The 27,569-nt window shown below is 49.8% G+C and overlaps 2 protein-coding genes across 7 annotated transcripts in view; one reads left to right on the forward strand and one right to left on the reverse strand.

Annotated features, from left to right (window-relative positions):
• UNC79 (unc-79 homolog, NALCN channel complex subunit) overlaps positions 1–6,554 on the forward strand; it is a 219,849-nt gene extending 213,295 nt beyond the window's left edge. For all 4 annotated transcript variants that reach the window (XM_064486217.1, XM_064486216.1, XM_064486218.1 and 1 more), the window contains 2 exons: positions 5,311–5,352; positions 5,741–6,554. In XM_064486217.1, coding sequence (XP_064342287.1) covers positions 5,311–5,352; positions 5,741–5,941 — 243 coding nt within the window. In that variant the 3' untranslated portion in view covers positions 5,942–6,554. The remainder of the gene's footprint in view (positions 1–5,310; positions 5,353–5,740) is intronic.
• Positions 6,555–20,693: 14,139 nt separating this feature from the next.
• The window catches only part of PRIMA1 (proline rich membrane anchor 1), a 59,289-nt gene continuing 52,413 nt past the window's right edge, over positions 20,694–27,569 (reverse strand). For 2 of the 3 annotated variants that reach the window (XM_031454235.2, XM_031454234.2), the window contains exon 5: positions 20,694–23,838. In XM_031454235.2, the coding sequence (XP_031310095.2) occupies positions 23,736–23,838 (103 nt within the window). In that variant the 3' untranslated portion in view covers positions 20,694–23,735. Of the gene's footprint in view, positions 27,295–27,569 lie in introns of all 3 variants that reach the window. The other variant, XM_064486220.1, reaches the window with a different exon arrangement.

Genomic DNA, 27,569 nt, shown 5'->3' on the forward strand with positions numbered 1-27,569 from the left:
TGAAATATTTTCCTAATTTATCTTTTCAGGTCTACCAGTTTTTGTTTCACATATTATGAAGCTGTTATTGGGTGCATAAATGTTTAGGATTGTTATATCTTCTTAATGAATTGAAATTATGAAATTGTTCCTTTTTATCTTCAATAATATTCTTTGGTTCAAAAGTTAATTTGATATTAATAAAGACAGTCCAGCTTTCTTTTGACTAGTGTTAAGATGGTATATGTTTTTTATACTTTTACATTCAACCTATTTGTGCATTTATATTTAAAGTGTATTTCTTATAGGCAGCATATAATTGGATGATGCTCTTTTTAAAAAAGTTCAATCTGACCATCCCTTTTAATTATGTTTTTTAAACTACTTTCATTTAATGTGTTTTGTGATATTATTGGGCTCAAAATATTATCTTGCTATTTGTTTTCTGTATTTCCCATCTGTTCTTTGTCCTTTATTCTCTCTTTTTTTCCTATGTTCTTTTTGACTAATCGAATTTTTTAATGATTAAATTTTGGATATAATTTCTTTTTGGTCTAGTTTCTTAAGATGTAAGCAGAAGTCATTAATTTGAGAATCTTTTTCTGTTCAGTCATCAGTGTTTAGTGTGCTAAAATTCCTCCTAAGTACTGCTTAAGCTGTATTCCTCTGAATTTTGTTATGTTCTCATTACCATTCAGTTCAAAATACTTTCTAATTTCTCTTTTGACTTCCTTGACCCATGGGTTATTTAAGTGTGTTTTTTAGTTATCTTATTAGCTATGTGTCTTAGTTGTTGGTTTAGTGGTTGACTTAGAGTTTATAGTCTGCATTTTTAACTTAACACAGTCTACCTTCAAGTAATAATATACTACTTCACGTATGGTATAAGAATGTACAGCAGAATACTTCCATTTCCAAGCTTTGTGCTATTATTGTCATCCATTTTACTCCTACATCTGTTATAAACCAAACCATAGTTGTTTTTTTTTTGCTTCAAATAGCCAATTACCTCTGAAAGCAATTTAAAATTTGTTTTCCATTTATTTATATTTGCTCTTATTTACATTTTCCAATATTCTTCATTCCTCTCTATAGATCTAAACTCCCATCTTCCTTCTGCCCAAAGGACTTTCTTTACTATTTCTTATGTAGGTCTGCTGAAGCTTAATTCCTTTAGCTTTTGTATGACTCAGAAAGTCTTTAATTTGCCTTCATTTTTGAAAGATATTTTCATGGTTATTGAATTCTAGATTCAAAGTTTTTTTTCCTCCTAGTATTTTAAAGATGTTATTCACTCACTGTCTTCTTGCTTCCATTGTTTCTGACAAGAAGTCTTTGTCATTCTTATCTGTTTTTCCTTTCTGGTGATTTTTTTATTGGATTCTTGACATTATGAATTTGACTTTTTTGGGTGCTAGATATTTTTAATTCCTATAAATATTCTTGAACTGTATTCTATGGCTTAGTTAAATTCGACACAGTTTTATGCCTTTGAGACTTGATGTTAAGCTTTGTTAGGTGGGATCAAAGCAACATTTTGTCTAGGGCTGCTATTTCTTCAATACCAAGGCAATACCTTTCTGAGCACTCTACCTGGTGTTCTATGATTTGCAAGATTTTTCCAGTCTTACTAGTGGAAACAAATACTATTGGTGTGTGATCACCAGGGATTTTTCCCTCTAATCTTTTTAGGTTATTTTTTCTTCAGCCTTGGATAGTTTTCTCACACGTGTGTACTGGTCAGTATTCAACTGAAGAATCATGGAGAACCCTTTACAGATCTTCCGAGAGTTAGTTGCCTATTTCTGTCTCTGTCTCTGTACGGCTCTCTCCTTTCCACTATTCTGCCTTACAAACTCTAGTTAGTGTGGCCTCCCTAGACTCCCAGCTCCATCTCTTCACCTCAGGGAAACTGCCAGACTTTTCCCGGGTCCCTCCTCCCTGTGTTACTGCCTGAAAACTCCTTCTAGGCAGTGAGCTAGGATAACTGTATGGCCCACCCTGTTTGTTTCCTCTCCCTCAGTGATCACTGTTCTGCACTGCTGATGCTTAATGTCTGAAAACCATTGTTTCATATATTTCATCTGGAATTTTGTTTTGTTTTAGGAAGGAGGGTGAATCTGGTCTGTGTTCCTCTATCTTGGCTGAAAGAGAAAGTTTCACAACTAATTTTATTTTGAGGGCTGGAACAAGCATGGAGTGAAATGAATATAGTCTAACCAAGTAGGAAGTCTTCAGTTTATCCTGTAGCATAAACCGAAATAAGAGGAAAAGTATCACTTTGATTTTGGTGAAAAACAACCTATTTTTTTAAATGTCCTTCAGTTTTCTGGATATTGTTTCAGGAGAAGAAAAAAAAATCGCAACTGATTTTATTATAACATTACAGAGCCCAAAATAAATTACATCTAATTCTTACTGACAGCTTTGTAGGAGCCACTAACAAATGGATACTGAAATGAACACTATTCTGTAAGTCAAATTGGCATTCCTGAAATAGGATGACTGCTGGATTATACAGTGCTGTCCATAACAGTAAATTTAACCTGATGCCTTCAGTTGTGTGGTCCGTAAATCACAAACCTGAGGGCGCCTTGCAGGTATATTTAGAGTCTTATGGTTACATGTTACATCAATGGGGAAATAACAAAAACACTTCTAATATCAGCCTCAGTATTTCCCTTGATTGCCACACACAGGCCCTTAGCCCCAGGGGCAGCCCTGGGAAAGGTGTCCATCCAGGGGCAGAGTACTCAGCGTTCCCTGGTTCCCACCCTCCTTAGTTTCTCAGGATTCCTAACGAGGTTAGTTCAGGTATTTCCCAAATATCAAGAGGCATATGGGCCTGCTTCCATATTAAAAGGATGAAAGTCAACAAAATCTGTAGACAGTCGATTAGGACCCCCAAGGCTTGTTTTAGACTAGTTTGCTTCCACACACCCCGCCCCGCCTCCATCCCCTTGTTCAGAATGCCATCCTAAAAGCCAGAGAGTGCAGCTTTACCTGGCACCAACCTTTGTAATCCCACAGTTTTGTTATGAGAGTTGGTGGCAGGAGAGGCAGGAGAGGGCGTCATTTTCTGGTAGTTTGAGTTTAAGTCCAACGACGTCTTACGGGACACGCCATACTCCATTTCTAAACACAATGCTTATGTTAGAGACAGAGTATTCAGTGGCTGCAATATAAACACCATGTTTAGGAATACACATCAATGGAGTCAAATTAGCAAATTGTTATGTACCAACAGATTGTTGAAAGCAGAACAACAGCCAGATTTAGCCTTGGGAGCAAAAGCATAGAGAAGAAATATAATTGATCACTTTACCAAGATCTTTTTTTTTTTTTAATGACTAGATGAATTAAATGAGACCAGCAGCCTATGGCCATGACTAGTGAACAGAGAGGTCATTTATGTGCTGTCCTCCATCCCAGCAGGCTCTCTTCCCTATTTTCTCATTTTATTCGTCGCATTGCTGTCCTCCAGTTGGCCCAGGCTAACTGTGAACCTTTTCCTCCCTCCAAAGAGCAAACTGGTCCTCAGAGCCCACAGGTTGTCTCCACAAGGCAGCACCCCTCTCCATCGCAGGTGTTCTCCCTGGTCTTACCTGGGCCATGGAGGCAGCCTCCACACTGGGCCCCTGCCTCCCTTCTCCATGTCCTTCCTCATCCTCATCTCCACGCTGCTGCCACAGTGATCTTTCCTCATGGTGAAGGGGGCATCCATCTTCAGAAATTGTATCATATTGGGAGTAAAATCCGGTGCCATAGGCACCCCAGATCATCTGTAGGTGAACGATGAGAGGCCTCACTCTGCTTCTCTAAACTTGTTCTTCACGACCCTCTCCTAAGAACCTCACCTTTCAGCATCACACGAACCCCTACTGCTTCCTCACCTCTCTGCACATTCGGCCTCCAGGCTTTGCTTCCTTGAGTGCCCTTGTATTAGTTTACTAGGCTGCTCAGTACTACCCATTGGGTGGCTTAAACAACAGAAATTTATTGTCTCATGGTTCTGGAGGTGAGAGGTTATGAGATAAAGGTGGTGACGGAGTTGCTTCCTTCGGAGGCTGTGAGGGGGCTCTGTCCCAGGCCTCTCCCCTAGCTTCTGGGGGTTTGCTGGCCTTATTTGGTGCTCCTTGGCTGTACATCTCTGCTTCATCTTCACGTGACATTCACCCTGTGTGTGTATCTGTGTCGAAATTTCCCCCTTTTTATAAGAGCACCAGTCATATTGGATCAGGGGTCTACCCTACTCCAGAATGACCTCATCTTAACTCATTACATCTTCAATGACCCCATTTCCAAATAAGGTCATATCTGAGGCTGTGTGGGCAAAGACTAGAACATCTATATGAGGGGACACATTCAGTCTGTAACAACTCTTCTATCGGAGTGGAGGGTGAGAAGGAGCAGGGAGTGAAATGATGTTATGCATATGAGCAAATTAAAGATCTGAGCAGCCCTGAAAGGAACTAGCATGTCCAAACTTTTCAGATCCTAGCCCTCCTTCCCCATTCAGATTCCACCAAACTAGAGTTCTGTGGAACCCATTTTGGGAGACCTTGTATTCTGTCCCTGACTTCTGGATTTTTGAGGCCATGCATGTTCACTTGTGTTGGGAAGGGCTGGAGTGTGGCGAGAGACCAAAGCAGACAGAAGAGAGCTGCCGCTGGGGCCCTCGGGTGGGGCACCTGTGCCCGGAGCAGAGGGGCTCAGGGGGAATCAGGCGGCAGAGGGGCAGGGCAGCCCAGGTGCCTGGGATTTGAGAGCCTTACCCTCGGCCAGCGCAGGGACCCGCTGCTCTCCTGCGTGTGTACCCAAGCCCCTACCCCGACTCACTCTTGCTGTGTCACCTTCCAAGTTACAGCCAGGCAACTTCAGGGCTCGTCTTTTTCTATCACTTAAGCATTTTAACCTCCTCCCAGTGATATTTTCTGAACGACTGCAGGCAGATAGAGTCACCATGCTCCTTGGAGACTCAGTTCTAAAGATCCCATGGAGGAAACTCTATTTCAAGAAAGTCAGGATTTAATTAAATAAATACACATTTAATTTCCCATGCTTGGTAGCTTTCAAGAGACAATCAGTCATTTACTTTAAAGTGTGTGTTTCAGGCACTCATGGGGCGCTTATTAACCTCCAAATGCCACCAGCTCAGCAGGGTTTGGCTTCAGAGAGACTTTTCCTGATAGCGGTAACTCTGCAGCAGGGGCCACATCCTTTTGTGATGTTAAAGGGATTCAGTGTGTCCTGCTTTGCCTCGCTGTAGGCGAAGCTTGTGGGGGAGAATGGAGAACAGGAATAACGAGGCTTCTGTGTTTCTCCATGCAGCTCATACCCATGTGGTTGCCAATGATTCAGTCAAATATCAAGGTAAGTCACCCCTGGGCGGACTGGAAGCTCAGTTCCCTCCAGAGAAGCTCGTCACATTCACAGGGCTGCACGATGCTCCACTGCCAAACTAGGCCCACATGGTGACCAGCTCCTGGGGGACTAGTACGTGTGCCACACGGGTATTGCAATGAATGAGTCAAGACGGGAAGGACGTTATTTGGATGGATTTGGGCCAGGTTGGCTCTAGAGACATTCTGCCGGCCCACGCACTGCCGAATTTGAGAGTCAGCCTTCTTCAGGCCAGACAGCCCCCTTGCCACGTGTTAAGCTGTGCCTGCAGAAGTCCAGGCTGGCGCTCCCTGGGATGATGGTGAACGTTGGGAGGGAAGAAACTAAACTGCCCTCTCGTCTCGCCCTTTCTTGACAGCACTTATCGGCGGGACTCCAGCTTCGCCTCCAGGCCATTCAGAACAACGTGAACCACCACAGCCTCAGGACGCTGCCGGGCTCAGCCCAGAGCAGCGCCGGCCTGGCGGCCCTGCGCAAGTGGCTGCAGTGCACCCAATTCAAAATGGCGCAGGTGGAGATCCAGTCCTCAGAGGCAGCCTCTCAATTTTATCCTCTATGAGCGGACTCCTCGGCTCTCAGTGTCAACACTCTGGTTTAGCAATAATGGGTTTAAAAACAAAACAATTTGATCCAAGCAGGTTGGGGAACATATTGGTACTGTACATTCTCTTTCTAGTTTAGTAAACGACGTGCAAAGGCCGGAGAGGGCCAAAATGAAGCTTTCTTGCTACACATATTTCTGATGACTCCTTGGGCTATCTGATTAAGTGTTTCCTTACATTATTTTTTAAAAACCAAATCATTTTTCTTTAACTAACTTCTATTTTTTTTAAGAAAAAAAAAATAGACTGGTGGGTACTCACAGAAAAGTTGTATAAGTCCCCCTGTTGCTATTTTTGATGATAGAGAATAAATAGGGTTTTTGAAACCTTTGTAGTGTTTTTTCTTAAAATCCACTCTTGGCAATGCAATAAAAAACAAAAAACAAACAAAAACAACAACAACAACAAAAAATAACCCGTCACCATAAGCCAGTGACACTTGACTGAAGCTTTTTGTCATTATCCTGGGAAAAGTGGCAGCTTGTAAGGACCATTACAAAGTGCACTTAGAAATTAGGTGGTTAAACTGTGCCAATTGTTTTCTTTGTTTTATAATATCATTTTCCAGAACTGTCCAGTAAGTTTTATTATTTTTAAAACTAGTTTTTCAACTCATTAGTTCTAGGCTGTACTTTCTTGTAAGCTTTATGATAACCACTTTAGTTTTGTGAATAATAAATTTTATTCTTTTGTTAATACTTGTATACAATTCAATTTAAAACTGTAGATTGCATACTGGACCAGACGATTCCCCACGCTGGCACAGAGCACTGCACCTGGAGCTATGTTTCATAAAACAGAATTTTAATAGCGGAAGAGCACCAAGATTTATCAGCACTTATACCTAGCATTTGACTGTGCATTCACAAATGGTATTTCTCTTCTGTATCCCTGTAATGCACTGACTAAAAAAAGACTTAATATACATTTAAGCTGTATATTGACATGCCATTAAATGCATTTTTTATTATCTTTGTGAGCCTGGGGTTTTTTAAAACCAGTTTATAGAGCTAGAGTTTAGTTCCTGACAACCATTTCTCCTAAACTTTTAAAACTTCTAAATTCTCTTAAAACTAAAGTGCAGATTTAAGAGGAAAAGGCTTTCTTTCAGATCACTTAGTGAGAGAAATACTCGGTTTATTTGAAGTCCGTTCCCCGGAAGGGGATTTGAGGGCATGAGACTTTTTTTTTTTTTTTTTAATGTTGGTTATTAAGAGGCTTCTCTTTTCTTCTGGGAAGTCTGATATCTTAATGCTTCTCAGGGGAAAACAAAGTCCTCCAATGTTTAAGTATTTCATGTGATTCTAGAAAGACAGGGTGGCTGATCTCCGTTCTTATGACAACTTGTGGGGAACCAGTAGGTCCCTATAGTAATAGTACAGAAATGATCATTCTTCATATTTTGCTAACGAGCTCTTTGGAAAGGACCCCCCTAGTCAGTTCCCCTCTGTTCTAGTCGTGCTTGGTTATGCTTCTGTGCACATTTTGTCTTGTATTGTAAAAAGTCGTGCTTGTATTTATCTCACTTGTAAACCGTGACCGCTTTGAGGATATGTCCTGTCTCTGTATCCCCAGAGTCTGGCACGTAGTACATGTCTGATTAATGTCTATTGAATTGAATGGATTTGATTAAGCAGCAGGGCTTCCTTGAGCTACCCAGTGGGCTCAGCAGGGGCTAAATTGTGACATTCTTTCTTTGTGCAGGGATTCCTAGAGGGGGTTACAGAAACAAGCTGGAGCAGGAGGCCCTGGCTACTTTCCCTGTAGGGGTTTAACTGACTTCCCCATCCAGGCTCAGCTGTAGGCCCAGCTCTTCGCTGGTCCTGAGGCCGCCCTGCTGCAGGAGGCCAGCATCTTGGTGGCTCTGTTTTACCGAGAGACAAGGTCCAGAGTCATCCACAGCTTATTCTCCAACGCCATCTTCTTTGCCAGTTCCTTGAGTGAACTTCCTCAACTTCCATTTGTATTTGCATCCCACCAAGGGCTGGAGATGAGCCCTTAACTCAGCCCCTTGACTGGGACCCATCTAATGCTTCCTGCTGTCTGGAGCTCTTTCCTTTATCCGTCACCACCTGAGGTCTTGGTCCCATCCAGGCAGGTCTCCTTCCTTGCCCCTCTGAACTGTTAACCGGTTTTCCTATCAGCCTGACCCAAATACTGTCTCTGCTAGGAGCCTGCCACTTCACTGGCTGGTAGAGACCAGCAGGCTTCTCTGGCTTACACTCCCCACCTCTCCACTTCATTACCCAGTGTCCTCATCTTCTTTTGTTACGTCCTTGTGTTAGCCTCCCCAGCAAGCGGAGCTGGGGCACTTAGAAGGAAAAAGCCAGGAAAAGAAGAGACAGGTGGCAGTTTAGCAGGACTGGCCCTTACAAGCAGGAGGAGAAGACATTTGCCTAGGTCAGGAGTCAGACAGCTACAGTCCATGACCTGTTTTTGTAAAAAATCTGTTAGAACACAACCACGCCCACCATTTTCATTTTGTCTATACCTGTGTGTGTGCTACAGTGGCAGAGCTGAAGAGCTGTGAAAGAGACCATATGGTCCAGAAAGTCTAAAATATTCACCCCCTGGCCCTTTACAGAAGTCTGCTGACTCCTGGCCTAGGCAAAGGCAGCTGAGGAGCACTGAGTTGAACCCTTGCATGGGTGTATTTTCCCTACCACCTCAGGGTTTTTGAAATTTCATTATTAGTGTTTCCTCATCTGTAAAATGTGGACAATGATACACATTCTACCTCATAGGGTTGTTGAGATGATAAAATAAGGAATGCAGGGAAGGAGCTTAGAGCAATGCCTGGTACATGGTAAACATTCATATTTGATTATTGTTTTTATTCTCATGTTAAAGCCTAGAGAATTAAAGCTACTTGCCCAAGGTCTTCCAGCTAGTAAGAGGCAGAGTGAGAACTTGACTCCAGGTTGTCTGACCCCAAGGCCTGTGCCCTCAACCACTGCCCACACTGACCTTGCCACACCACATTCCAGCCCCAGGCGATGGCTCGTACAGCAGCACAGAGGGCAGAGCGACTCCAACAAATTTTATCTCACCCACATTTGGCCAGTACTGATTATTGACTTGGAGAAGGGCCAGGAATAGATTCAGTTTTCCTTCTCTTGGAATCCTACTGGTTCCAGAGTGTGAACAGAACGTTCTGAGATTCCCAAGGGTGGAATGGGCCAAAATCTGCAAATGCATAGATTCCGTGATTGTTTGCCTCTTACTAGTTGAATGACCTTAGACAAGTTATTAAACCTCTCTGGACCTCTGTTTTGCCTTATCTGTAAAGTGGAGCAATCTACCCATCTCCCTAGGGTGATGGAAAATGCAAATGAGTGGAGGACTGAGGTGTGCTTGGGAGACTGTATCAGACTCTACAGACCTCCAGGAAGACCTGCGCCACCTTACGAAGACTGCACAAGGGGACAGCTCACAGCTGCAGGCTCACTTGGTTTTTCCTTCAACCAGTCCCTCAGAAGCAAGACTTGCAAGACACATGGGAGCTGAAATGCAGTCATTAACCAAGGGTGTCCAGTCTTCATTGTATGCAATTTCTACAAGCATGTCATTCTGACTGACAGTGGACTATTTTCAGCAGCTCTCTTCCCTAAGAGTCTCATCTGAGGCCAAGTGGTTGAAGCAACTTTATCTCCATTAAAAGCTACAGCAGGCCAGATCAGATTGGATTGGATCAGAGAAGATGGGTTATCCACCAAGACTCTTTCGTGAGCTGGGACTCAAGGGCTTCTGGCATTAACTGGACAATGCAGATCATTTTATATACCTCTTTAATAGAATTAATTTGCAAATATGTATTTTGGGCACATTGGGTGTTTTGACAGTAATGGTCTTAAGAAGAATGAAGGGAGTGGTTGGAACTCAATGGAATAGAACTGAACTATGTTTCTAGGAGAGTTGAACTCTTTGGGAGAGGACATGTTATTAGTAAGAGTCTGGCCAGTTCCTTCCACTGACGGGAGCAGCAAGCAGTGAGCCTCTTGTGAAGGGGATTCATGAGAAACCACACGAGCCACCGTTTATTGAGCATCTACTTGGTACTAAACACTTCACATACATCATCTTTACTCCTCTCAGCCTTCTCTTCCCCGCAAGATAGGTGTATTGTTGTTCCCAGTTGGCAGGTGAGGCAGCTGAGACCCAGAAGATAAATGATTTATCCAAGGCCATGCAGCTAGCAGTAGTAGCAGAAGGCCATCTGACTGCAAGTCAGAGCTTCACCCGTAAATGTCCATTTCTCTTCCCCCCTATTTTGGCTCTGGGCTCTTTTGGCTAAAATGTGCCAAGAGCATGGGATAAAAAACCTGAGGGCTCTTTTTGAGGCAGCTCCGTCTTGTTGGTGTCTCTGTTTATTAATCATCTATAATAAATTTCCATCAAGCCAGTGTCACTTTATCTGACAAAGGCATTTTCTGCTTTACTTTGGGAATTCATTTATTTGAAAAAAAAATAACTCACAAATTAAATCACATTTAGTTTCCCACTTAATAGTTTTATGGTGAAGAATAAAATTTTATGAACTAAAGATTGTGATGCTGAACTCTATTAGATTAGGGGTCTGTTAAGGGTTCACTTAGACCTATTGAGATGTGCCCCTAATTCATGATAAGCATAGTTACTCTGCGTGAGGGCTTACTGCATGCCAGGCACTTTAGATACAGTAACCTCAGTTAGTCTTCTCAACAGTAATGAGGTAGGCACTTCTGTTATTAACCCCGTATTACAGATGAGGAAACAGGCACAGACAGACAGTATTTACAGGAGTCACTCAGTAAGATGCAGAGCAAAATTTGAATGTAGACATGTCTGCCTCCGCAGCCTTGGCTCTTTCTAGGACATAATTCTGGTCGTTGGATGATAGGTGGAGTCCTTTGTTACTCACCTGGCCAACAAGGTAACCTAGAATCATGTAGACCGGAAGTCGCCAACCGGCAGCCTGCCGGCTCAGCTTGGCCCACAGCATATTTTGTTTGGTGAGCTTCAACTTTCAGTTCTCCTTTTGCTTGGTTTGAATACTTCCAGTAGAGCACGCAGCCTCCAGTTTCGTACAGTTCCCACTCCACTGACCTCTGCCTCCCAAGCAGGAAAACCCCACAGCCTCTGGGCAGAAATTGGGGTTTCCCTCATTCCCCTGCCTGGCCCTGCAGGACTGTGAGTTTGCTGTCCAGGTTTAGACTGACCCTCTCCCTTTATGGGCCTGGGAGGGGGTGAGATTTACCCAGTGTCACTCAGCAAGTCAACAGCCAAGCAGGACTTGGGGCCATGCTCTCAGCCCTAGAGTGGCCCACCTCTCCCTGGTGTCTCTCCTCCCCCATCTGCATGGCCGTGGGCAGTGGCCCTGTCCCTCCGCACCCCCACCCATCAGTCTGACCTCATTTCAGGTCAGAGCTGTTCTCTCCAGCCTACCAGTATCTTGCTTCCTCCTACTTCTGGCAGGGGAGATAGCGGGTAGGGGAGCAGAGGAGGGGACACACCTGGTAGCAGCTCTTCCCTGCAGGGTGCACAGGACATTGGCAGAAGCCATGGATTTGGTCAAAACAACGAACAGGCTTTTTAATCGTGCAGTGCAGACAGGCACCCGCCTGCAGGCCGGTGGAGAGGGGAGCCTCCCGGGGCTGCCTGGCAGACGCCCTGATTTCGCTCCTTCAAGTGGCCACTCGGAAAAGAAAAGAACCAGCAAGTAATCAGGCATGAAGGACAGAGACACTCCAGGTGAGGACAATCAGGCCGCCCAGGTCGGGGTTGGGGGGGGATGGCGGGCGGGAGGGCGCCGGAGACCGGGACTGGGCCAGTTTCAGACAGCAGGGTGTGCCCACAGCCTTCAGCCCAGAGAGCCCAATGCTGGGCTGAGGGCTGGGGGGGTGGGGGTGGGCAGATGGCAGGGACACAGACACGGGCTCTGCAGCCGGGTCAGCTGGGGACGCTCCCGGCCACCTGCTCTCTGACCACCAGCAAGTCCCTTCATCTCACTAAGGCTCAGTTTCATCAACCGCAAAATGGAGACAGTAATTCCTCTCTCCCAACGTTTTTGCAGAGAGTATATGAAATGGTACCTGTCAGGTACTTAGCACAGAAAGAAAGTCCTAAACAGGCCTAACAGCTAACCTTTAAGGAGCACTCACTACTCCTAGGCATGCTGGGCTCTGCGCTAAGCACCTGACATTCATGCAGCCATTTCTTCCCAAACTATACTGCTATGTGACAGCTGGTGTTTTGCTGAAATGAAATCACAGCTCGTAGTGGGAATCTGGCTCCCATTCTTTGGAGTGCGGCGTTTCCACGCTGCTGTGCTTCGTGTGGTGACTCAAGGCTCCCTCGCGTTTCTGTTTGAATGAGCAACTGGGAAATCCTCCTCCATATGGCACGTCTGTCATCATTTGGACTTCATATGTGTGAACACATCCTTGTGTTTGTAACGGGGATAATATTTTGAAAATAATAAATGAATATGTTTTTTGTTCTTCTCCAGGAAAACACATTCCCCAGCCTAGGTCCATGGATGGCATGGGACAGGAAGAGGTTCAGATGTAGGGAAAGTTCTAGTCATACAGGACGAGGGAACAGAGAGCCCACCTCTTCTGGGCCCGAGTGGGCTGCAGGCCAAAGAAAAAGAGATAAATGTAAGGCAGGGCCAAGAGGCCAGGTGGGCATGTCTGCGCCTTCCCTCTTGAGGTGGGGCGGTGGGTGAGAAGGCTGTAGAAATGCCTAGATGGAAACGCACCTGGGAGCCCCACAGCATGGCACACAAACCTCCAGGAGAAAAGCCTGCAGCCCTGGGCACTGTGGATAGGAACTTGCACATGGCCCCAGCGGCCCTCTCCCGGCTTGCATGAGTGTGCAGATTCCCGAGTCCCCATGGCTGGTGCTGAGAGAGCAGGAAGATGAGCAGGGCCTGTAGTCAGCAGACAGTAACTGCCACAGGGAGGACATTTGCAGCTGGAGGCATGGAGGCCAGCTGGCCACTCTCAGGGACTGGAAGGGCCCAGGCATAGCCCTGCAGTCACCTGTCCGGGAAGCAGCCCAGGCGGGCCACGAGGCCTGCCAGGACCTGGAAGACACCAACCACGTGGTCTGCAGCTGGCTCTGCCTGCACCAGAGACCACAGGCACCTGCTCAGGGGCACACCTGGGTGCCTCCCAGAGGGGAACAGGCCTGGGGAGACAGCTCACAGTTTGAGCATCTATCCAAGAGACACAGTCATCCAGAAGAGACTAGTGAAAATGGAAGGGGCCCAAACCCCATCAATTTGCAAATTAGGTTTTTCTACCCTCTCAACCCTCTACACCCAGTGAGGTGGGGACCCTGAATAGTATGTGAAATAAAATACTATATCCTTTTCTTTATGCTGTGTATATGGTGTTGAGTTTGTAACCCACAATCAATTAATCAGTTAATTAATTCTACAAATATTTCTGGCCCCAGTCAGGTTAGGGGGCTGGAGATTTGGCAATGAGTAAGACCCAAAGCAGACGAGACCCCTGTTCTCACGCACTGTATGTTGATGTGGGAGGAGAAAGACAGTAAATGCATACACGGTCGACAAGGGTTCTTAGTGGCAAGAAATACTGCGCTGAAATCAACCTAAGGCAATAGACCAAAGAATGCCTAGGGGTGTTTGGAGAAAGCCACAGGTGATAACCAGGGAAAGAGTGGCTGCGAAGACCTAACACGGGAGGGGCTGCATATGCGAGGAGCTGGGGTGGCCAGGAAGACCAGGGGAAGGGGTGCTGGGGGAAGCAGGGGCCAGGTCAGAAGGGCTCTGTGAGCAGGGGCAAGGAGTGTGGCTTTTATTTTAAGTTTGAAAAAAGTCGTGGGTAGGTTTTTATCTCATATATGATCTGACATGTTTTATAAAGATCCCTCTGGCTTTTGCGGGAACAACCATGAGGGCGGCAGAGATGGGAGCAGAGAGCTTAGGCAGGGACTGTCATTGCGACAGGCGGGAAGTGATGGTGGCTGGGATTGGGGTGGGGGTGATGGATTTAAGTATTTTAGAGACCGAATTGACAGTACTTGCTGGTTTATTGGCCACAGCAAATATTCACTCCTAAGAATATGTCCCACCTGAAAGACAAAGAGAAATAAAGGATGACTATTAGGGTTTGGGCTGAGAAACAGTGGTGGTGGAAGAGGTCATGCGTGGAGATGAAGAGGACGGGGTGACGAGAGGGCATGGGGGAGAGCTGAGACTCTTTCCGGGCTGTGACGACCTGCCTGTTTACAGTGAGTGTGCCGTTGGATACACTCAAGTCCGGAGGTGGCGGGGACGTTGGGACTGGAGGTACGAACTTGGGAGTTGTGCACCTTTGATGGGAAGTGAAGCACTGGGACTGGATGAGCTTCCTGGGAGAGTGTGGCAGACAGAGGAGAAAGACTGCTCAAGGCAGGGCCTGGGCACGGATGCCAGGAGCGGGGTGGCAGGTTTCCTTCTGCATCACCCACAGTGATTAAAATGGTGCTGTTTGTCAGCCCTGGGCAGTGCACACAAATGCGGGTGTGAAATCTCAGCGTGTGTTCCTATGATCCAGACATCCTTATTATATTCTTTTTTTAAGTTTGACATAAAAATGAAATAGAAAATTAAGTTCTCACAGAGAACATACAAACCCCTGAGAATACATCCCATTTGAAATGTTAATGGCAAACCTCCAGGTAAAAAAAGTCAGTCAGCATCTCCTGGGATCCCCCAGAACAAGGGCCCCGTCCACCAGAACTTCCTCAGCCCTGCTCTTCCAGGACAGGTTCAGAGTGGCCTCACTGATGACTGTTCACCTGGCTGGCTGCGTTGTCACCGCCCTGTGGGCCCCTCTGTCTTCCTGGGCAGTGATTGGACTTCCTCGGGCTGGGCTCACATCAGGGACGTGGTGCCCGATTTCCCCCAACCTGCAGGCCCATCATCAGGGCGCCTGTTTCTTGAGGGCAGGGCACCTCCACGACGCCCTTTTCATAACTGCATTACCCCCAGTATCGGTGAGTCTGGAAAGGAGGGCATTTGAAAAAAATGAACGGGTGTAAGTAAGGTGGGGACACGAGGGAAAACCAGCAGAAGTTCCTGGCTGCTTCTCGTTCTGTTGGTGGAGACAGAAGTCACCTCAGAGCAGATCTTTGCTCCGGGAGGAGTGCGGGAGGGCCCCTCTTAACTGGGAGTCAGCAGATACTCACTGCCTTTGGGAAAGGGTGGCTTGTGTTCGCCTTGGCAAAAAAAAAAAAAAAAAAAAAGGAGGGTGGTTTCACTCAAGAAGCTCCTGGGAGAAGAGAGATTAAGCCTGGACCCCACCCCTTCTGGATTCACCATGAGAAGAACTCTGTTTGCTCAAAATGACTCTTGGCTGAGGTTAGCCTACAGGAAGGGAACCCCATCCCCCTGAGAAAACGTGCTGAAAGAAATAGGGATGTGGCAAGGGGCCAGGAGCACAGGGCTGAGGCCAAAGACCAAGGACTGTGTTGAGAGAATGGCCAGCCTTGCAACCGAGTCAGTGGCAACAATGCCCATCTGGGGGCTGTGATGATGAGAGCACAGCCCTGTGGGGGCAGGATTCTGCTTCCTGTTCCCTAGGAAGCCATCCCAGGAAGACTTTCTTGATGCCACATGCCCACCCACAGAGACACATCAAGTGTGAGGCCCCCAGTCAGGCACTTGGGCCCCGAGGGTGCTTCAGGCCACCATGCCCAACAACGGGCAGTGGACAGGGCCAGAGGGGAGCGGGCCGTGTGCATCAGGGCAATGGGAGGCGAGAGGTCCAGGGCTCCCTCTTACATGCATTGTTCTGGGGCAGCCCTGCAGGCCCCTCTGTTTTCAGGGAACCCTACTGCCCCTCTGGGGCCTGATGAGGGCTCCTCACTTTGGGTGGAGGGGCTCCCCAGGTCTGTGGTCAGCATGACTGTGGTGAGGCCTCCTTGAAGTGTGAGAGGAGGGGCTGCCTGTGTCTCAGGCCCATCTCTGGTTCCATCCCTGGGGCTGGACTAGCCTCAGAACACAGGTGCCAGTGTTGAATGAGAAGTCAATTTCCCCCTTACCCACCTGCACAAAGCTCCCCTTAACTTGTCCCACATGAGGATGTCTCATAGGACTTGGAGGATCTTCTGTGGAGACCCAGGAAGCAGGGGCTGTATTCTTGTGATGACTGGCTTGGTGCAGAGCGGGGACAGCCTGAGGGGTCTGAAGTCTGGAGCCAGATGTAAGCCCCCAAGGGATGTGAAGAGAAGACAGGAGAGCTTCAGGCTCCTGCAGGCTGGGTGTGAGGACCCAAGTGTTCTAGCCGCAATCTGGTGATGCTGGGACCGTTCCAGTCCCATCCGTGTGCGCATTCTGGGAAAGCAGTTGGCCAGCGGTTATTCCTCTTATATTACAGATGAGAAAACTGAGGCTCTGAGAGGAAGGGGGGCTTGCCAGAAGTCACATATTAATTGATTCATGTTAGATCCACGAATCCCTGACTCCAGCTTCTGGGGGCTGAGGAGGCTGAGTGTCTTGTTTGCTTCCCACGGCTGGGAAGATAATTGGGTATAAATCTAGCTGGGATGGACCATTTGAAATCCAAAGGCCTGTCTGGGTTGGAAGGGCCTAGAACTTGCAGCCACACAGAACTAGGTCTGAATTTCAGCTCTGCCACTTACTACTTTTTTGCCCCTTGCTAAGCCACTTAACCTCTCTGAACCTCAGTTTACTCTTCCGTGAAATGGGGACGATCTTCTTGCCTCCTAGCCTTACAGGAAGCGTTGAAAGAGATAATGTATGTGAAGTGCTGGGAAGTCGACCCCAGGTATCTCTCCATCTCCACACCGGTGTCACCATCCCTGTGCATCACCGCTGCCAAACCACTCCTGGGCCAGGCCCCATCCCGTGTCTCTGAATCCCCAGGACACAGCATGGTCGACACCTAGGGTAGGAGCGGACACAGGCTCTCCAGGGGCTAACAGGTTCAGACAAGAGAGGAGAAGTATTCCTGAGAGAGGGCAGACATGAAAGTTCCCCTGTAGAGCCGTCTGCACCATCCAGAGAAGGCGAAAGTCGCCCAGGCTTGTGCAAGACTGGGATTATGGTCCGTGTGGTCACGGAGGAGGCAGCCTCTGAAAGGATCCACACAGAGGATAAGATGTGGCCACGTAGAAGCAGGAGGGAGAGGCAGGCCAGGTGAGCACAGAGAAGCCAAGCCAAGGGGTGGGAGTGGGGAGCTTGAGGCCTGCGGACAGTCCTGTTTGCTGGACAGTCGGGGTGCACTGGGGTGGGTGGGGAGGAGCCGTGTGGAATGGCGTGGGAAAGGGTAACCAGGTCAAAGACTGTAGCCAAGGAGGGGTCCATAGTGACCGATGGGGTGGGATTGAGGAAGCGCCTGTGGGCAGACGGAGGTTGGATGGAATGAGGGAGAGCTTAGGGGAGGTGGAGAGAGACCAGAAGGTTGGGAGAGTGGAGGTGGGACTGGAGAGAGGATAGCAGGGCCAAGGCAGGACCCACCAGATTTGAGGATAGGGAGGAACTGGGACCTCTGAGGTCTCCAGCTGGGACCTCAAATGTCGGGAAAGCTGAACCCCAGTGTTCAGTGTGCTGCCCGGCGTGTAGGAAATGCTCTGTTAAGTATTTGGAGAATGAATGAATGAACGAACACATGATTAACAGCTGATGTCAGGAGACCAAGGATGCACAATCAGGAGAGCTGCTTTCCAGTAGAGGATGGGGAGTAGAGGTGGCCTGAGGGGTTGGATGTGCCGGATCAGGGCAGTTACAGTGATGCTGGGCTGGTGGCACTGATTGTGCCAGGGACGGAAAGAGGAGACAGAGCATCAAAACGATGTTAAGGACAAGTGCTGGAGAGGCTGTGGAGAAAAGGGAACCCTCCTACACAGCTCGTGGGAATGCAGTTTGGTGCAGCCACTGTGGAAAACAGGATGGAGATTCCTCAAAAGACTAGGAATAGACTTCCTATGACCCAGGAATCCCGCTCCTGGGCATATATCCGGAAGGAACCCTACTTCAGGATGACACCTGCACCCCAATGTTCATAGCAGCACTATTTACAATAGCCAAGACATGGAAACAGCCTAAATGTCCACCAACAGATGACTGGATAAAGAAGATGTGGTATATTTATACAATGGAATACTGCTCAGCCATAAAAAAATGACAACATAACGCCGTCTGCAGCAACATGAATGTCCCTGGAGAATGTCATTCTAAATGAAGTAAGCCAGAAAGAGAAAGAAAAATATCATATGAGATCGCTCATATGTGGAATCTAAAAAAAACCCAAAAACATAAATACAAAACAGAAACAGACTCATAGGCATAGAATACAAACTTGTGGTTGCCAAGGGGGAGGGAGGAGGGAAGGGACAGACTGGGAGTTCAAAATTTGTAGATACTGACAGGCATTTGTAGATACTGACAGGCATATGTAGAACAGATAAACAAGATTTTACTGTATAGCACAGCGAAATATGTACAAGGTCTTGTGGTAGCTCACACTGGAAAAAAAAATGTGACAATGAATATATGTATGTTCATGTACAACTGAAAAATTGTGCTCTACACTGGAATTTGACACAACATTGTAAAATGACTATTACTCAATAAAAAATGTTTAAAAAAACAAAACAAAACAAAAGCGACATCAAGGAATTTGTCAGATGCTTTCCTGAGAGCTAACTTCGGAAGAGGGAGGAGGGAGCTTAAAGGCACTTAGTCCCTGGGCAGGGTGGGGTGGGCAGGGGAAGGTGCTGGAGGGGAAGTGGGTGCCCAGTAGGCCGGTCACTAGCCAGGCGATGGGTGAGTGTGCTTACAGATGAAGCCACAGCGAGGCCACCACTTGGAATCAAGTGCCACTGCTCACTCCACCTTCCAGGTCCACCTCCCGTGCTTCCCCGCAGTGGTGTCTCAGCGCAGTGTTTCAGGGAAGGAAGGCGGGGCCGCCTCTCTGCCGCTGCCCACTGGTCGGGGCAGTAATCCCCGCACGCCCGTGTCGCCCCTCAGGGACCCCTGTGGGTCCCCCTGTGTCTCACACCTGCGCGGTGGTAGCAGGACCCAGAGCCGGAGGTGGGAGGCTCACTGGGTGGGCACAAGGCTGGCAGGCGGCTGGAACACACGCTGTTGTTTGCTGGGTTGGTCTCCAGAGCTCGAACAAGTGGCCAAAAGCCCCAGAGTTGCCAGGTAGAGATGACAAAGGCCCTGGGAGGGGTCTGCAGCTGTGCTGTAGGCTCCCCAGCACCTGTCCTCCCTCGACCCCTTTCCTCCCAGGACGGCCCTGGTTCCCACCCCTGGGGCACCTGCAGGAGTCGCAGAGCCTCCCCCACATGCCTGGTGCTCCCTGCCTCATGCCCTGCTGGCCTTGGGGTTTGCTACTGGGAGTGCGGCCAGCTCGGGGTGCACGGAGCAAGTACAAGGCCTGAGGTGACGGAGTCTCCCCAGCCTCCAAGGGAGGATCCGCATAGGCGGCCGACGGGTGGGGGAGCTCTCACTCTGGCCTGGATGGCAGCCTTTTATTAATGACAGCAGTGACAATGACAGCACTGACAGCCACCACTCACGCTGTGCCTACTGTAGCTGGAACACGTGTCAAGTTCCGGCACATGGCAGCTCGTGGGATCCCAGGTGGTGGCAGGGCTGCTATTGAGATGAATGCCTCCTGGCTCTCGGGGAGGCTTGCACAGCTCCCCTCCGCTGCCCTGACGCCAGATGCCTGGTCCGGGCACGCAGAGCCCTCCCGATTGCCTCCACTGACTCTGAAGCCGTGAGGAGCCCAGGTAGGGGTGACAGCCCAGCAGCGCCCCAACCTTGGGGAGACAGCATGGGTTGGGGTCCCCGTCCATCGTGTCCAGTGGCTGCATGCTGAAGACACCCAAGTCTAGGTGCAAACCCCAGCCCCACCTGTTTCCTGATGTCTGTGTGACCTTGGCGGTCACACTTGTCTCCAAACCGTTTCCTCACTCCTCGGATAAAAATGATGGTGCTGCAGGAGCCACTGTTTCCTCTTTCTCCATCCCTCCCAGCCCATCAGTGGGAACCTCTTTCCTCCAAAAGCACTGGTAGGGAGGGTTGCTCCTGGTGGGACTGGAGCGGGCTGTACTCTCTGGGACTCCTGTGCTCGGGGGCGCAGGACAGGCCACTCTGCCTGCTCTGAGCAGTGATGGAGGAGGCACTGCCGACTGACACTGGGGGGCCGAGGTCTAGACCTGCGGGTGGACATAGTAGGAGCCTGTCACTGGCCACAGCCTGATCTGTCCCCTCTGGAGCGTGGCCCACTGATTCTGCCCCCTTGATTCCTATGAACACTTGTCAAATTAGGGTGACTGGCTTGTCCAGCCTGCCAGGTCTTTTCCAGTTTTAAGTCTGAACGTTCCACGTTTTAGGAAAACACCCTAGTCCCAGGCGAGCTAAGATGGTTGGCCACCTTCTTCTCAATTGAGTCAAAGATCAAGATGGCCAGCTTGGGGATGAGGGAAAAGATTGGTACCTTAGAATCTTCACCCATGCTGGCCTCAGGGGTTTATTGCAAAAACATACAGAAACAAGGCACACCTAGATACTGGGTTTATCGCAGGGCCTCAAGTAAGGACCCCCAGCCTACACCATCCAACCAGCACACACTCAGTCTGCTCTCTCCTTCCCACCTGGCCCAGGCCAGGCCAGGCCCCGCCACAAAGGACAACTAACAGCCATCTTTATAAGTATATTTTTATTGAAAATAAAAAAGGCATGGTGCTTTCTTCCCAGTAATTAGCATATAGCCCACCCCCAACGTTGCAGGTCCTGCTTCCTGTGCAACATCTCAGCACGAAGTTGACATCAGTGGCTTGTTGGTGGGCAAGACGGCACCGAAGTGTCTATTTGTCTGTTGAGATGGAGCTCCTGGGAGCATGAGCCATCTTCCCGTGTGCGCTCAGCACACTGTCAGGAAGGCAGGTCTCAGGATATTCACGTTCATGCATTAGTTGCCTCACACTACCTGGGCTGTTTAAATCATACTTTGTACAGATTCAGAGAGTACAGTTTATGTATATATATAGAGATCTCTTTAAATATATATAACTATATATAATATATATGTCTATATTTTTACAGCTATTAGTCTTTCTTTCAAAACTCACTTTGGAAGCGTCTAAGGAACACCTGAAAACTCTGTGAGATCCTATACGCCATTCTAAAGTTGGGCTTGACTAGGAGACGGCTGAAAAATGTCTATTTGAGGAAATGCAGAGAAGGAATGTGCATTTTGTTCTGGACCTGGGAGTTCAGACTAGTCTGAGGATTGGTACTCGTTTAGGGGCTGCAAATAGATACATTCCTTAAATAAACTCTAAGCTCAGATACCAGGCTGGAGCAGCTTTATGGATGCTTCTGTGGCTTAAGCTGAAAATCCAGCAGGGCTCCTTCACTGCACCCGTGAGAACTGGCTTCTAATTGGATGGTTCTGGGTTAGTTCCCAAGTGAATCTTCTTCGCAAAGCTGGGCTGTTCGCTTGGTTTTCACTAACAGGGTGAGAAGAGATTTGACACACCCAATTTGGGGGAATTCACGAGCAAACGTTAGCTTTTCCCGGAGCCCTGGCTGTGTGTTTCCAGGGAAGGAGATACCGGCCCCAGTGTGTGAAGGATGGATGGTTCACTGGGGTGCCTCATGCGGAGCTTCGCCAGGGTTGGAGGATTAGGCTAATTGCAAAATCTGGGCCTCCTAAGTTTAAGCCTGGGTTGGAGAAGGTGGGACCAGTGGATTTGTGCAAAGCTGGGCTGTGCCCTGCCTCCATCAATGTCCCCCTAGACTGGCTGCCCAGCACTCCATGACCCCTTAGCCAGAATCCTTCCCTCTGGCCCAAGGTGCACTCTCATCACTTTTGAGCCCAGGATGGCTGTGCTTAGGGCTGGGTGTCTGCTCAGGGAACAGGTGGGGGACACAACAGGTGGCTGTGGGCACTGGGGGAAAGTGTACTGCAGTGGGAGGCGGGGTTCTGCCCTGTTAGGGACTCACAGCCTCTGGCCTACTTGTCCCCCAGCCCTGTCTCCCTTGGGAAATGGAGGGCGTCAACCAAGAATACTGTACAGTGCTCACCGGCGGCAGAGGGGGATGAAGGCCACAGGTGGCCCTGTGCTAAGGTGCACAGGGACAGCAAAATCCAGTCCAAAGCAAAACCAAGTCCTCACACAGGAGGGAAACTGAAAAGAACGAAAAACCTTTTCCGGAAGGGTCTGCCCTGGGCCTGCCCTCAGCCTGTACCCACCGACCTGGGGGCAGGACCTGGGTTAGGGTCACAGCGCACTCACCTTCTCCCCCTGCTCTCGGCACACAGACAAGTCCATGGGCACTAGGGCTCCGGGACGATGGATGATTTAAGGTTCAGCCCAATGGGGACTGGTTTTCTGTCTGTCGGTCTCACCTGTGGCCTAAACACCCTCTGGGGAATGACACTGGTGGTTTAAGAGGCAGACGGGGTCCACCTAGTCCCTACAAAGCCAGACAGTGGAACCGCTGGCTGTGTCTGGTTCCTTCTGAGCAAGTGTGTGGGCGGTGAGAGAACCACGGGGCTGGGAGTGCTCTCCCCATCCCCCAGGGGATGCAAGACCACAGGACCGCAAGGGGATGAGAGACAGGGCGGCCGCCTGGGAAACAGGCCGGTAGATGGGAGTTACCAGGCCTGAAGGGTCCCTATCCTCCCATCTTCTTCCCTCCCCTTCATCCACCAACCACTCCAGAGGGTTCGGCACTTTTAGAACATAAGACCTCAGAAAGAGACATTCAAAGGGAGCCACACGAAGGACACTGCCTCCTTCTGGATAAAGGGAGTCCAGGGGGCTCTCAGGAGAGGGTCAGAGTACCTGGTCAGGCCTCAGGGGAGTGTCAGGGAGACCCAGCACCAGGCCGGGTGGGCCCAGCCCAGAGCGACTGTGGTGGGTTTGGCACAAGTGGTGGCCTCTGCCAGGGGAAGGCAGGGCCTGGCTCACAAGGAAGTGTCGGTCCCTACAAGGGTCAGGTGAGAGAACGAGTCTGAGAACAGATGTGGTGGCTCCTGTCCTTCCCAGGCCATTGGCCTAGGATTCAGTGAGTGGTTCCACCCTGGAAGGCCAGACATGACCCGGAGTGTGAATGGGCCCCCTAGCTCAGTCAGGAGGGGTCTCTGCAGGCTGGGCTTCACAGCCTACAGGGGCAGGGAGTCCAGAGCCAGGGCCCCAGGTGTTGGTGGGGACAGGAGGGAGAAGGCAGGCTCTGCAGACTGAAGACAATTGCAGACGGGGCAGTGGATAGATGTATGGGAAGCACCTTTGAAAGGGGACTTCTGATGGCTGTGCCCATGGCTTCAGTTGGAAACAGCGTGGTCAAGGAAGAAGCAGGTGGGCTTCCTGGGGAAGAGGAGAAGTTTTCTGGACCGCTTTTCGTTAAAGGGGGATGCCTCCCTGCCCCAGCAGACAGGCTCCCTGCCTTCTCAGAGTGTGTGCTTTAGACAGCAGCTGGGAGACAGTCAGCGGCCCAAACACAGGACGTGGATGAGACGTGGGGAGGCTCGGGCGTGGTGCTGCCCGGGTGCTGCGTGCAGGTGAGCCGGGCTCAGCCTGGAGTCCGCTGCCCCTGCCCACGGGCTGACCAGGGACAAGGCTGGGAAGAGGATGGTTTCTCCTTCGGGAGGTTCGAGGCCTGCAAGGCAATGAGGTCCCGGACAAGCCCAGGGTCAGCTCCTGTCCACCTGCTCTCCCGCATCCACTAGTGCCACCAAGGTGCCCCTCTGGCCAGCGGGTCCTGGGCCTGCAGCCTCACACCACGGCGCTGTTCACGTCCACCCCTTTGCTGCTCTGTGAGGAGGTCATGGGATACTCAGCGACACCGGTGCCGTTCTCCTCCTTTCTCAGGGGTTTCCTGGGAGCGGGTGGAGGGGCGGGGAAGGCAGGGGATGGGGATGCAGGGACATCCATTAGTTTTCAATAACTGGCAGGGAGTCTCATGTCCTCCCAGTTACCCCACCGGGCTTTGTTTTGGGTTAGCTTCCTTGGGGGTCCATCAGAAGTTGGACCATAGCCTTAACTAGGGTGACCATGTAATGTGTCAAGCAAACCAGGGCAGAGTTGAGTGAAAGAGGGAGCTATGAATAATGCAGCAGGGGCAACGGGCATGATTTGGAACTGTTCTACACACACCAGGATGCACACTCAGCCCAGTATGATGTACGGTCAGGCTTTATCTCTTTGATGATGAGCAAAGAGACATGAAGATGAGTATTTAGAGTGCAGACAGTTAAAAGCGGAGGTGTTCATGGCTGGATTCTGCAGTCTTATCTGTGTGGTCAAAGGCAAGTGGAAAATGTGATGAAGTGGATGGTGGTCATGGCAGTGGAGGTGGTAATCGGGGTGATGACAGTAGTGCTGCCATGGATGGTACAGGAGGTGGTGATGGTGGGTGGAGGTGGTGGTAATAGTAATAGGGGTGGAAGTGGTGGTGGAGATGGTAATGGTAGTGGTGATGGTGGTGGTGGTGATGATGGTGATAGTGGTAATAGTGATGGTGGTGTAGGTGGCGGTGATGACGGTGGGAATAGCGATGGTGGTGGAGGCAGTGATGGTGGAGCCGTTGATGGTAGGCCAATGATGATGGTGGCAGAAATGGTAGTATTGGTAGTGATGATGATGGTGTATGTCCAAACTAGCTTAGTGCACACTAGTGGATCTCAAATCCTTCATGTTGAGCCATTTGAAGCTCATTCCAGAGGCCCTTTAACCCCAAGAGCCATTCCTCCTATGCACACAGGGCATCAGGGAAGCTGGGAGGGAGGCTTTGAGAAGGCTCTTGCCCACTTGCTAAGACCCTGAATTCACAGTGCTATTTTCTGGCCTGGCTCAAAGTCCACTTTCTCTTTTGAGTGGTTGAGGAGGGCTTCCACCCCCAGCTCCAGGCCTGAGCGGCCACAGCCTCCTGACAGGTCCGCGCCGCACATGCTGTGTAGCCCGATCCCGTGTCACAACACTGCTGTCTCTCGGGGGGATCTCAGGCCCCTGAGGTGGTGGCTCAGACACCTCCTGTATCCCCAGTAATGCTGGGGCTGAGCCTGAATTGGCCTTTATAGTGTGTTGTCTAAACTGAATATTTATGGTCATCATTGAAAACCCAGGGATTGATTGCTTCTGCCTTCTCAAATGTCCCTGGAGCCTCCCCAAACCCAGCATAAGGACTGGTCCATGGTGACTAGTTTGATGCCTATGGAATAAAGCCCAATGTGATTAGTTTAGGGGGAGGGAGGGTCTGGGAGGTGGTTATCAGTAATTTCATGGGTGTTCAGAGACAACACTACCATCAGCCACACGTTCTCTCTTCCCGTCGCACAATGGTCCCCTGAAGAATCTAGGCCTGAAGTTATGAGAGTCAGATCATGGGGAAACTGAGGCTTAGAGAGCTGTGGCTTGCCCAAAGACCCCCAGCTAGTTTGTGCTGGGGCCTAGATCACCAACCACTACTATCATACCCTGGTCCAGACATCTTTCTGCTAAATCAGAATTCTGCCACTGCCGGTGATAAAGCAGGCATTCCCCACACCCCAAAATGGGCTCTGCGGTCCAGTCAGCTTGGGAGGGCCCTCCTCCCACCTCCTCCTGGAGATTCCCAAAAATTCTCAGAAGTCCTCCAAGAAGCCTGTTTCATTTTGCATTCACCCAGCACCTGCCATGTTCTATGGTCCAAAACCCCCTTTATGCAGGTGCTTATAGACACTTCCTGGAACTCAGAAAGGGCTCAGATGAGTTGCCTTGTGAAGGGCTCGTGGAAATGACAGACAGACTCCGAGTGGACCTCTGCCTTGGCCCCTTCTCCCTCTGTCTCCCTTACCCTTCCTCCTGTCCCACCCACCCCTTTCCAGGGGCTTCAAGCAGCTCTGACCTTGCTGAGTGGGCTTGATTTCTGGCACACTGAGGTTGCCTGGCCTGGAAAATTGGGGGTGGGGGTGCATCTTCTTACAGTGAGTTCCTATGTCGCCCCTAACATGAGGCCACAATGGACTTCAGTGAGATTCCCAAATTTATCATCAGTATACAGGGGGAGGGGGAGAATGGACATTGGAATCAGGATTCCAGAAAATTTTCAGAGGCAAAAATCTCTGGGCCCAAACCCACACTGCTTTTCTCCCTAAAAAATATTCAGTCTTGGGCTAGGCCTGAAAAATTAACTGCAGTGGGTCCAGGTCAGGGGAGATGAGGCTTAAGGCCTTCAAGGGTGGATAATGAAGAGATGGAAGGGGTCTGGAATTCACATGGAAGGGCAAAACCTGGAGGGCACAGAGTTCCTGCCCTTTTTAGGGAGAGGGGAGGAAATGAGAAGGATTCCTTCTGCCAGGAGAAGAGATGAGATCTCTAAAGCCAGGCCGCTGGCTGGAGACTCCTTTGCCTTCCCGGGGCCTGAGGGGAAGCGGTGGCTCAGAGCAGCTGGCTGGAGGGACATGGGGTCAGGGCAGGGAGACGGCTCCAGGGCCTTCGCCACAGCTCAGACAGCTTCCCAGGCAGGAAAGGGGTGTCTGGGCAGGGCCTCCACCCAGCAAAGAAGGCAGCTTTTGGCTGGCACTGCATTGCCTCGGGAGCCTTCCAAGAGCCCGGGCATGGTGAGGGGAGACAGTGGCTGTCCCAAGGGCTCTCCTGAGAAGTAAACTTGGTCTGCCCCCATCTTCCCTGGAGCTGAGCCCCCAACCATCCTGCTCCCTGGGCTACTCCCCCAGCCCACTCCCAAAACCCTTCTGGGGATCACTGGAGCCCAGTGGAAGCTGGAGTTTTACCTACAGCAAGAGATGGCTCTGCCTTGAACCCCTTCTCCATCCTTCCTCTATGCCCGGCTCTTGAGGGTGAGGCTGCGAATGTGCCAGGAGGCAGATGTCAAACTCAGTAATCCCCGGCTGCACCACTTTCCGGCTGTGTGACTTTGGGCAAGCCAGTTATCCTCGCTATGCCTCAGTTTCCTGGTCTATAAAATGGGCGCAATAATGCTATCCATTTCATAAGTTTGTTGGGAGGATTAAATATGTTAATTTGTGTTAAGCCCCTAGATGAGCATCTGGCATACAGTAAGTGCTCTGTAAGTGTTCGTTAGCTCTCAGTACTGCTGCTGGAAAGGTGTCAGCGGGGAGCTGCTCCTGTCAGCAGCAGCCAGTGTTCTCAGTCCGCACAGACTTCCCACCTAATGTGTATCACGCGGGGCTCCAGAAATGCTAGGGAGGTTTGAGGGGACCCAGCCTGGCCCTGCTCTGAGCCAGCCAGCGAGGTTCTGCTAAATCAAAGAAAGGCCTTTCCACCCTGGCGCAGGAGGAGATGGGCGCAAACGGCTGCCTACATGGCCTGGTTCCTAAAACCAAGAGAAAGGGAAGTGAGCTTTTCCTTGGCCATGTGCCCGCTTGTCGGAGGGCAGGCTCTCCCACCCCGAGACCCCCCCCCCCAGCCCACCCCACCCCCGGCCCGGGCCTGGTGTGCAGCAGGTACCCACGTTCTCTGCTTGGAGTGAGGGGCTGACAGCTCGCTGCCAGCTGGTCCGGCCTGGGCAGGGAGGGCCAGGACCCAGGCGTCCCTCTCGGTTCCTGCCGGCAACGATGTGACAGGTCCCACCCTCAGCCCGCTGCTCTG

The sequence above is a fragment of the Camelus dromedarius genome, chromosome 5 (assembly GCF_036321535.1).
Source record: "Camelus dromedarius isolate mCamDro1 chromosome 5, mCamDro1.pat, whole genome shotgun sequence".
NCBI lineage: Eukaryota > Metazoa > Chordata > Mammalia > Artiodactyla > Camelidae > Camelus > Camelus dromedarius.